Here is a 12,308-nt window from a genome sequence, read left to right on the forward strand (position 1 = left end):
TCATTTTCAACAGGAAGAAATGTCTGAAAGAGATAATGACTTCTTTTGTTTGACACAGGACAGGATGCGTGTGAATGATTTAACTGACGCATTGCACATCTTTGAGGCGCTGTAGACATTGTACTAAGTGCTGTACGCAAAACCCCTGATTTCCAAAAACAAAAGGATAGCACATTATATCTAATCACCAATACTGAAGCGTTACACTAGTCTTGATCATGCAGAAGAAAGTGTGGAAAAGAAGAACACAGATGCTTTTTTATTCTCATACACATTCACTGTAGAATTTTCTTCCTGATTTGTAACAGATCCATCGTGACTTGAAGAACTGCGGTTATGTGTTGGCTTGTGAGGGTAACGCCAGAGCATTTGTTCTGAATGCCTCAAAGGAATGTGATTATTGTGGAATATGAGGCAGGAAATGCCTATAATGAAAACTCTTAGTAGCTTGTTTTTTGAATGCGAGTCGGGTTATTGAAGATGCTAATGATATGCTAATCTGTGTCTGTGTGGGCGCTTCTGGTGGACAAAGATCAAGTCTGTACTGACTGTGTCTTGACAGCCCTCTTTAATTATTGTCATTGAAATCTGTTGTTTTTCGTTGTAGCATCTGGTGTGGTAATGCTGGGTCAGTGGTTGACTTATGGGTTTTTTCTGATGATTTTATTTATGATGCATTTGAGGAAACTATCAATTATGCTTTTATGTCTTTCTAAAATGAGTAGAAATGAAAATAACCTCAGGGGGGGGGGTCTCGCCCAGGGTGTAATTCAATGTAGAACCGCCACTGCGGTGGCCTGTAGACTGACAGAAAGGTGTTTTCATTCCGTCGGGTCGCATCTGCATATCTGAATTCGTAAAATATGGAATTCTGTACGTCTGTCTCACAGCTCATAATCAAAAAGCTGCTGTCACACAGAGTCCTGTAGGACCTGTTCTCAACCTCGGACGGGCCGCTCACAGTCCGTTCACTGACCATCAGATGCAAATAGCACACAAAACTGCCAAGAACTCTCTTGATCCAGCTAGATCTTATCTGATTGGCCAGGATGGTGGAATAACTGAATATTCTTCATTATTTCTTAGTTAATCATATGTCCAAAATGATCAGTACTTTTCACTTTTGGATTAATAGAAATAGAAAATCTACACATAAATTTCTGCAAATTTTTTTAAGGATGCACCAATATTTAAATTTTTCTTGATACCGATAAGCTGATAATTATTTTTATTTTATGGCTGATAATCGATAAATGATCGATGCTAAAATTCTTCGAAACTATTTTGCATAACGTTGCATTCACACGGGGCATCATCTTCAACGCTTGACAGAGGGTGTGTCTGAAGCTTGGTGCTGATGCGAGCGTCATACTGACAACAGCCAATCACGTTACTTTTCCGGTGTTGCATGAACGCAATTGGTTAACGTCTGCGCTAGGGTATCTGCATTGGTGATCTGATTGGCTGACGCCTGCGTTTGCGCTTGAAAAGTTTTCAACTTCTGCCACGAGCAACGCCAGTGACGCGCCGCAATGGATCCCACAATTCAGTTCGGCAACGCATGACGTAACCCATGCAAAGTAAATGAAAATGTGTGTGAATGCGTGTGAATGCACCGTAAATTAATTAAGAATAAAACGCACACAAAACAGTTTTAAACTGCTAAAAGTAAATTTAGGCATCTCAACATTATAATGCATATTTTATTCTGTGGCAGAAACAAACTTCCATATTAGATGACAGCAAAGGTAATCTAAATCTAAAAGTACATGTAAATATCCAATAACAATAAAACAATAAATTAAAACGAATGGTCCATAAATGTGTTTTATAAACATATTTTTTTTGTCTTCATTTTATTTATTTGTTAAGTGCTGCCAGTTGCCATTGTTTTCAGCTGCTGTTTGATGTAATATCCTCTTTTATCCATGATGGTTTCATTATGAAAAGATTTTGTACTTTTCATTTCACTTGGCATTAAATGGCAAGGTTAACTCGCTTTACTGTTGACCTACAGATTCCTGCAATTATTGCTGACGTATTGTTTATGCTCCGGCGCTGTAGGATTTTCCCTGGTATGTTTTCCTAAGGCAAGTTTCCCAGACTCAAAGCTAAACGACTAAATCCTCCACTGGTTTTTCAGTGCAATGTCAACACTGACGGTATAATTTAGTTGAAGAAAGGGTTTCATCTCAGTGTCTTGTTACCAATAATGCCGTTTCTCACAGATGTGTCTCGTCCCTGCAGGTCTGCGGTGTGTGAGTGGGATGACTGCAGATCAGCTGTGGCCTGACTATGGTGAAACACCAGCCGTTGCAGGTGTATGAGAGACAACTGGGTTTGTCTTGTCTGACCGGGATCTACGGCTGCCGCTGGAAACGGTACCAACGCTCCCATGACGACAGCTCCAAGGTAACCACAGCATCATCCATTGTGGGAGAAGCCATTGTACTCTAACCGCATAAAGACCAAATGAGGATGATAGAGGCAAAAATTACACTGACCTGTTGAGTAATTGACCTTTCACCATAAAAGTTACAGACCAATCATAGCATCAATATGAGGACAGCTAAATTTGACCCAAGACAAAGTAATGTTAATAACTTAAAGGGGTGATGAACTGATAAATTAAATTTTCCTTGAGCTTTTGACATATAAGAGGTCATCATACTATAATAAAACTTCCTTGGTAGTCCAATAAAAGCTTTTCTTGACACCAGGCACAGCGAACAACATGTTTTTCAAAGTGAGGATCTATGACGTCAAAGGGTATCAAACACCGTCTCCGCAAAAGATCAACGGCTACTTTAACACTGCCTGTTTAGCCCCGCCCACAGATTTGCACATTACATGATACTCATTATAATATGCAAAACTGTTATCCAATCATAGCAGTGGGCGTTTACTTCCAAGTCTTCAATGTGGCACATCCATAAAAACCGAGCGTTTCAGGAGCTAGGCTCAAAACCAGGGTAGAAAATAGCCTATTTATTCATTTTGATGTTTTTTAATGTAAAAACCAAGCGATTGTCATAAATTGACCTCAGACAACAATATACTTTTTTTTTAAAGCCAGTTCATGACCCCTTTAATGTTAATTCATTTTCAAATTGATTGAGGTTGTATCGACATTGTAGAGTATGCGTTTTCTTTCTCAACTGTTTACGTTCACTTAAAACAGAACTGACTGTGTTTACGTGAAAACACACCAAGACCGCATTTTGACATTATATTGTGTGTATTTGACTGTTCAAACGCAATAAGCAGCGAAATGGAACTAAAATTTGTACTGAAAGGCAGCTGTGAGCACAAAATCTGTGGGAATTAGTCAAATTATGTGCAATACACACAATCCCACGCCAAAATTCAAGCCCTGTAACAGCAACAATATTCATCCGGAGCAAATGAAACGAGTGAGTGAGGGGAGGCGGGTATGTGTGTCAACTCGCTGTCGGAGAGATGAGAGGGAGAGAAAGCACAGCTGGTATCATGTAACTATTCTGAGGAGAATGAGTTTTGGAAGCGTATCAGATATTTCAGTATCGGAAATCTGTATTTTTGACAACACTTGCACTTGTATTATTATTTCTGATGCCTTTTTAAAAGTCTACAATTGAAAAATGTATATATTATATATAAATTCAACCCACCAAAGTGGCAAGTAGGAGTGAAACGCATTTGGTGGGTGTTAATGTCAAGCCCTGCATGTATATATTATATTGTGTTGTTGTGTGTAATGCTAAACTGCAGCATGCATTTGTGGGAAGCTTGCATGCTTTTAACTCAATGAGAGTAAAATAAAACTGTCTTGAGTTGAAGCTGTTGCTGTTTTGTCGGTCTCCACTCTCGCAGTTTGCCAAGCAGACTTTTGTAGCATTTCTCAAAAGTGTGGTGAGATCCGACTGCTGCTGAAACGGGGAGTTTTTAATGACCCTTTAAAGGCTGACGGCAGAACCGAAGGGCAACTTGGCGAGTCTGTAATGAAGTCCCTCTCCTTTCTCCTCTGCTGTCTGACTGTCTCTCTATCAGACAGAGAGAAACTCAAGCCAGGGTTTCAGATTCCCTGGAGGACGTGTTGTAGGTCAATTCCAATCTGTATACAACACAGCGAGAGGCTTAGTCAGGTCTCTCTGTCTCTCTTTGACTTGTCCGTTCAATGTCTGGGGACACCAAACTGGATACTGACATTATTTCGTAAAGTTATTCAACCAGAAATGCCCGTTATTTTAACCAGGCGTCCATTCCAGCGCAGCGATCAAATGTTCTGACCCGAACTGAGCTGCAGTCAGATTGGAAATCACACCTTATCTAATCTTTACAGAAAGTCTTGTAATATTCATAGGGTATCAAGCTTAAATGTTGGAACAATAATTGATTTAAAGATAAAAATCAAGCTCAGTTTCATCCAGGGGTTCTGAAGTTGATCTGGGACCGTTCTGACCTGCAGAAAAAGATTAATTGTATAAAATTAAATGTGTATATACATGAATTATATACATTTATTTCAATTAATTGTAATATATACAATATATGATAAAATTATATTATTAAATTATATTGAAATATATAACACACACACACACACACACACACACACACACACACACACACACGGTCATTAGACTCTCTAAAGTAAAGTAAGTCTCTGAAGTAACTTCGCATTGAGAGCAAACTCATCAGAAGCCCTGTGATTGGCTGGCATACCGCTGGCCCCGCCCACTCTATAATTAGAGTACGGTGACGATGTGTCCTACTCGATGTGCTCATGAGCAGGTCTGGAGGAGCTGATTGGATTGAGGGATTAGCAGCTCAGCTGTGCAGAATGAACGGAGCAGTGAAATGTGTCCTTTGCTTCATGACTACACTACAATACACATGACAAATAAAATTTGAGTCAGTCCATTTTTAAATTCTCTGAGGGTGTATGGAATAATTGGAAAACTATATGAAATCTATATACTATACTGATCAAAAGTGACAGTAAAGACCTTTTATAATGTCACAAAAGATGTCTATTTCAAATAAACCATGTTCTTTTGAACTTTCTATTAATCAAATAATCCCCCAAAAAATTTAAATCACTATATCAAAAAATATCAAGCAGCACAGCTGTTTTCAACATTGATCATAATCAGAAACGTGTCTTGAGCAGCAAATAATCGTATTATAATGATTTCTGTAGGATCATGTGACTGGAGCAATTATGCTGAAAATTCAGCTTTGCATCACAGGATTAAATTACATTTTAAAATATATTGAAATAGAAAGCAGTTATTTTAAATGGTATTGATATTTCACAATATGACTGTTTGTACTGTATTTTTAATCAAAATAAATGCAGCCTTTGTAAACGTAAAAGACGTCTTTCTGTAAAAACATTTTAAAACATTAGCATATTCTAACTGGGTTGGGGTGAGAATCACAGTAAATGACCCTAATTCACCCTGAATCTGGACGAAGCACGCACAGAATCTCGGGACGTGGTCATTAGATCTCCTCCACACCTCCAGAGGAGTGAAAGGTCTTTTGGGTTCTGAGAGTCTGCATGCCAGCAGGATACGAGCCATCTGATCTGGAAACTGCACTGGGATGTCTCTCTGCACCTTGTGTTACCCAACATGGCTTTCTTTTGTGTTACATGCAGAAATGTACAGTGGAACCAGTATAGTCCAATTCATGAGCAAATTAGTCTGAGTTACGGTTTGACAAATCCTGGGGAACTGAATGAACTTACTGAATCAGTCAGAGCATTACTAAATCAACTGATAGATCTTTATGTTTTAGTAAACAACTTTAATTACACAAATCCATCCACAAATGAAATCACTGCTTGTACGAGCTCATGTCATTTGATTTGACATAAACATAAAGGAAACTGAGCCTTTTGATTAGCATTATTTATTTAAATCCTAATTTAATTTAATTTTAAATCAAATTTTCACGAATAATTATGTTTCATTATTCATTTTAAATGTTAGAATTATACATTTAAATTATTATTAAGAGTAACCACTTTCTCGGTGTCCGATGTCACAGGTTACTGAATAACATTTGAGAATCATTCATAAATCAACAAGACATCCCCATTCACCGAGTGAGATCTTTTACACTATCATCATCAGGTGAGCCGTGACAAGTTGGATTGTTATTACATCACCCTTTAACTCCTGTTAACAGAACAATGAAGCTCCGCCCTCTATCTCTAACTGCTACCTTGCCTGGTCTCCCAGGAAACATGCTTTGGTGCCAGGCAATGTCTCTCTCTCTCTCTCTCTCTCTCTCTCTCTCTCTCTCTCTCTCTCTCTCTCTCTCTCTCTCTCTCTCTCTCTCTCTCTCTCTCTCTCTCTCTCTCTCTCTCTCTCTCTCTCTCTCTCTCTCTCTCTCTCTCTCTCTCTCTCTCTCTCTCTCTCTCTCTCTCTCTCTCTCTCTCTCACTGTAAGATCTTGCTGTGCTGAAAATGTTCCTTTGCTGTGGAACACTGTGTGGTTTCTATGGTGAAGGAATTCAATTGCCATCTTAAACTTATTAGTAGTTACTTCAGCTCACAATTTAATATAGGCTACTCTCTAAAAAAATGTAAGGCATCTTAAAAGCTACGTATTTGACCTCAGCGGCTCTTTACCTTCCCTTGCCACTCTTGATATGTGATAAATGGGGTTTTGGATAATGTGAACATGCTGGTAAGGATATAAAGAGCGATATTAAAAACAAAGTCTGCTTGGCTGTTACTGACGAACACTGCACTTATACTATGCACTATGTAGGCTACTCTAGTGTAGGAGATTTATACATTTAAAATAATGTGCATCATCTGGGTATTTATTTAAAGTGCAATTTTTCTTGGAATTTCAGTGTTTATACTAGGGATTCACCGATGTATCCACCTATAATTGGCATAAAAGCGCCGCAACTCATTCTGTGTGTGAAGAAAATGTCTCTTGTGTTGAATGTAGGGCTGTCTAAGTTAATGCGGCAAAACGCATGAACTGTTTAAAGAATAGTGACGTTAAAGCAGGCTCTATTTGACCCTATGAATCACCCGTACTGTAGTTCAAGCCAGGGTTGCCATGTCTGCGGTTTTCCCCGCACCAAATATTATTTGTTGCGCCTCCCATTCAAAAATCACAAAGAGCTTTGTGCTTTTTCACTTTTGATATGAAACAAAGTCTCAGCTTTCAAATTCTGTCCATTTGATCACAAAATTCAGAACAATAAATGGCGTTGTGACGCTCTTAAATGAGTCCAGTTCAAGCAGCTGCATGGAACGCCAGCCTTTTCTCGCACTTTAATACAAGTTATAGCACCAAAAAACATGCATAGCTTACCGAAATGTATCATGCCTCATGTATTCGCAACCAGAGTGTCAATCGCGGCGGCAATAAAAACAGCTTGTGAACAATGCGTCTCTTAACGTTGCATTTACCTCAGGAAAGTTATCGGATATCGGCAGAGAAATGTAGTGTCCATACATCTCTAGTTTATACAGTACCATACTTCACTTTCTACTACAAAATGGCGCCCGTCTTCTGCAGTTTATGTGTGTGTGTACATCACTTCCTGTTTTTGCTTTTCAGTGGGAATGCTCATGGTTCTTCCTCCTCTGCTGTTCGTTTCTCCTCCTCCTCATCTGGTCCTACTTCTGGTTGGAGGCCCGTAATGACTACAACGAGTTCAACTGGTGAGTTGAGCCTGGAGGAACCTGCTGTTTCGGAAGTGACATCAGCTGGTCATTATCTCTGGACCCTGCTGTGTGTCCTCGCCATGAAACTGACATCAACCCTATGATTACACGTTTCATTACTAGAGCTTGTTCTATGAGTTTACTAGTTACTAGTTTAATTGCAGTGTTTACTATTCATTGTGTTTGCAAAAATTGGATTGCTTAAGAAGTTTCTGAAGTAATTTTACATACAAAGGGTTGAAAAACAATTTTTTTTCGTGTGTAAAGGATGCTTTGTATCCCCCCCGTTGGTGTGTGTGAACCACTCTAATTGGTTTTATTTCGCTGGCAGGTTGTTATATAATCGTTCGGCCGTTTGGAAGGATGGCACAGTTCCTATTCTCGCCACAACACTCACAGGATTCACTTACACTGCATTTTTAATGGTGAGTGCTCTTCACACACGCACATGTGACCGAGAAAGGGAGCAGTGCCTTTAAACTTTTTGTTACCTTTTAATTGTCGCAAGCATCACCATTGTGTCCTTGATTATATTTGCATTTATGTTTGAAGAACTTAACCACGGGTTGCTTCTAGGGTCAGGAATTAATTGGCACTTATACAGTGGTGGCCAAAATTATTAGAACTGTATTTTTTTTATGTTTTAAAAGAAGTCTCTTCTGCTCACCAAGGCTTCATTTATTTGATCCAAAATACAGCAAAAAAACGGTAATATTGTGAAATATTTTTACAATTTAAAATAACTGTTTTCTATTTGAATATATTTTAAAATTTAATTTATTCCTGTGATTAAAGCTGAATTTTCAGCATCATTACTCCAGTCTTCAGTGTCACATGATCCGTCAGAAATCATTCTAATATGCTGATTTGCTGCTCAAGAAACATTTATTATTATTATCAATGTTGAAAGCAGTTGTGTACAATTTCTTTTCAGGATTATTTGATGAATAGAAAGTTCAAAAGAACAGCATTTATTTGAAATAGAAAGCTTTTGCAACATAATAAATGTCCATACTGTCACTTTTGATCAATTATGCATCCTTGCTGAATAAAATTATTAATTTCTTTAAAAAAAAAAAAAACTCTTACTGACCCCAAACTTTTGAACGGTAGTGATAATGTTCCAAAAGGTTTCTATTTCAGATAAATGCTGTTCTTTTGAACTTTCTATTCATCAAATAATTAAAACATAAACATATTGTACACAACTGTTTTTAACATTGCTAATAATAATAAATGTTTCTTGAGCATCAAATCAGCATATTAGAAGGATTTCTGACGGATCATGTGACACTGAAGACTGGAGTAATGATGCTGAAAATTTAGCTTTTACATCACAGGAATAAATTACATTTTAAAATATATTCAAATAGAAAACTATTGTAAATTGTAAAAATATTTCACAATAATTATTTTTTTCTGTATTTTGGATCAAATAAATGAAGCCTTGGTGAGCAGAAGAGACCTTAAAAACGTCCTATCTTAACGTTCTAATAATTTTGGCCACCACTGTTTATATGAATAGAGGAAGAAACAAAGTACAAAGATGGCAAATTAAAAAAGTAAACTTCAGTTTCAAACTCTCTGTTATGAAAGATTGGCACGTTTTCCAGAGGACAGCCCAGATGCTATGCAGAGTTTCACAGAAATGCTTATATCCATATCAGAATTATACATTCCCAAGAAAATCTCTGAACAAAAAAAATCTAGACGACTTGCATGGGCTGATGATTAATGTAAGGAAGCTGTAAAAGTGTGGGGGAAAAGCTGAAAGACTTTTCTTCAGACATCCATCAACTGAAAGTCTTATCTAACTCCAGATGAGTGGAGCACAAGCGAGAAGAACTATAAATGATGTTTGAAAGGAAAGCTGGAGAACAACATCTTTCCAGCACGTCAACAAGTACAAAAAGGAACCGGATACGAATAATTAACGGCAAAAACAGTGGTCCTCAAATACAACACATCAAACCGCATGATTCACTCCTGACTTCAAAACAAGAAATTGCAAACATTTTAGCAAAAATTCTTCAATTGAGCTATCCTTTGCTATCCGACTTTTCATGCTCCAAGGGAAGGAGCAAATTTACTTTAGCGCTAGTCATATAGAGCCATGCAACCAGCTTTTTTCAATGGAAGAGCTACAATGAGCCATTAAAAAACCCAGCTAGTGGACCGGATAAAATTAACTTCCAATTTTTAAAGTATCTACCTCACTTTTTCTGAAAATGCTCAGAATTTGTTACTTTATCTTGAATATCGGAAGAAATACTGGATCACATCAGTAATGCCCAATGTGGTTTCAGGAAAGTTCCCAGCACTACAGACCATCTTGTCTGCCTTGAAAATGATATTTGTGATGCTTTTATTTAGGAAAGAACAACTGTAGCTGTTTTTTTGTTGTTGTTGTTGTTGTTTTTGGAGAAAGCCTATGACACGACATGGAAACTTGGATTTTTAAAGGATTTGTACCAAACGAATATTAGCGTTTTTTTTGCCTATCTTCATTGAAAGATTTTTATCGAACAGACTGTTTAGAGTCAAGCTATAGCAAACACCCTGTCCCTTTTCTTACCTCAAGGAAATATTTAACTGTAACTCTTTTTAATATTAAAATGGACAACATTGCAAACGTCATTGGTTCTACTGTTCACTGTAGTTTATATGTAGATGATATCTGGATTTGCTACAGAAGCAAGAACGTGAATACTATAGCGAAAAACCCAACTGAAGATAAACAAAATACAAACTTATACAATACAATCTGAAAAACTTCAAGCACTAGAGAAAATACTAGCCTACACAAATTGTATGCATATTTAAATTGCCTATGTAAAAACAAACAGTGAATTTTTATTTCTTTTTTGCCGGGAAGTGTAAAACACACACACACACACACACACACACACACACACACACACACACACACACACACACACACACACACACACACACACACACACACACACTGCTTATATACAGTAGGCTATATATATATATATTCTGTGTGTATATATATCTGTATAAATATAAAACATACAATGTCTACTATACACTCCATAATTATCACACAAAAAAAATATATATATAGACTGTATATAAGCATTATGTGTATGTATATAAATATACACATTTATATTATATTGTTTATTTCTTTTCCAGATTCTTGCACTTTGTCACATTGCACTGGGGCAGCAGCTTAACTTATACTGGATCCATAAGGTGAGACGGAACCTCTTGTAAGTCTAAAACCAGACCAAGGTTCTGAATGTACATTAAACAAGTTTTATTTCCCACAGATTGTAGTTTTGGCTGTTCTGCTCTCCACCATAACAGGAGTGGTGTCCGTTGATGATTTCTGGCAGGACGAATGGGACATTGTCATAATTTCTCTGCAGGTTGGATCAACATCATCAGCATATTACTGTCCAATATTTTGCGGTCTTACCTGCCCTGTTCGAGTGTGATATTTGAAAGTGTGTTCTGTCTCGTGTTTCTGCTGGTGTAGTTCACAGGGCCGTTCCTGCACATCGGGGCTTTAGCTGTGGCCACAGCATTAGGGTGGGTCATCGCCGGTCAGGTGGTACGCGGAGAGAGATCAAGTGAGTTGAAGGTCCTGTGAGGGGAAATGGCTGATCGGGTCAAAGCCAGGACGACTGTAGTTTGAATCAGGCACTCCCATTGGCACTTTTTACTCCACAAAAATATTAAGCAGCAGAACTTTTTTTAAACATTGATAATAATAATAATAATACATGTTGCTTGAGCACCGAATCAGCATATTAGAATGACTTCTTGGATCATGTGACACTGAAGACTGGAGTAATGATGCTGCAAATTCAACTCAATCACAGGAATAAATTTGATTTTAAAATATATATAAAAAAAGAAAGCAGTTATTTTAAAGTACAATAATATTTCACAGTTTTGCTGTATTTGTGATCAAATAAATGCAGTCTTGGTGATCATAAAAGACTACCAGATGCATGAAAAAATTGTACCTTTTGAACAGTGGTGTATTTTTTTGACATGCATATGCTTGTGTTTGTTTAGGGCTCCAGGTTGTAACGCTGGTGCTTTATGTGAGCGTTCTCCTGGTTTTGTATCTGGTTCCCCTCCTCGTCTCTTCTCCCTGCATCATGGACCGGTCCAAGCTCGGTCCTCCACCTGCTGTCATTGGCCGGCGTGGAGCTCCAATGGTGAGTTTCATAATCCTGGTTTTCCAGGCCGGAACCAAGGACTATGACATGACTTGATTGTGGTTTATTTCTAAAGTTTAGCAACAAATAGAAAGAGCTGGAAAGACTGCGTATCCCTGCTGTAGAGAGTAGCACTTACACTTACTCTACACATTAAGCTGATTGTACGGTGAAGATTAAACCTGTTTGTTTGACTTCTTCTAAGGAGTGTTAAGACAGTAACTCGCATTACACACTGCCCCCCCCCTCTCTCTCTCTCTCTCTCTCTCTCTCAGCTCGCTCCAGAACACACTATTATGTCGTTTAGTAAAGCGCTGCAACAGAAAGTCACTGCCCTGGAAGCAGATGTTACCATTAGGTATCCATTTTTGTTGTTGACTTTCTTAATGACATTTCATATACCTTTTTTAATTAAAATTAACTTATTT

General features: G+C 37.8%; 1 protein-coding gene across 5 annotated transcripts in view; it reads left to right on the forward strand.

Moving 5' to 3' along the window:
* gdpd5a (glycerophosphodiester phosphodiesterase domain containing 5a) overlaps positions 1 to 12,308 on the forward strand; it is a 28,529-nt gene that overhangs the window by 6,946 nt on the left and 9,275 nt on the right. For 4 of the 5 annotated variants that reach the window (XR_013796068.1, XR_013796069.1, XM_079598977.1 and 1 more), the window contains exons 2-9: positions 2,248 to 2,412; positions 7,575 to 7,678; positions 8,013 to 8,106; positions 10,844 to 10,903; positions 10,981 to 11,079; positions 11,190 to 11,283; positions 11,735 to 11,880; positions 12,156 to 12,238. Coding sequence is in view for 3 of the 5 variants with exons in the window: in XM_079598977.1 (XP_079455103.1) it covers positions 2,296 to 2,412; positions 7,575 to 7,678; positions 8,013 to 8,106; positions 10,844 to 10,903; positions 10,981 to 11,079; positions 11,190 to 11,283; positions 11,735 to 11,880; positions 12,156 to 12,238 (797 nt within the window). In the remaining 2 variants the exon portion in view is untranslated. Of the gene's footprint in view, positions 1 to 2,228; positions 2,413 to 7,574; positions 7,679 to 8,012; positions 8,107 to 10,843; positions 10,904 to 10,980; positions 11,080 to 11,189; positions 11,284 to 11,734; positions 11,881 to 12,155; positions 12,239 to 12,308 lie in introns of all 5 variants that reach the window. The other variant, XM_079598976.1, reaches the window with a different exon arrangement.

The sequence above is a fragment of the Phoxinus phoxinus genome (assembly GCF_949152265.1).
Source record: "Phoxinus phoxinus genome assembly, chromosome: 23".
Taxonomy (NCBI): Eukaryota; Metazoa; Chordata; class Actinopteri; order Cypriniformes; family Leuciscidae; genus Phoxinus; species Phoxinus phoxinus.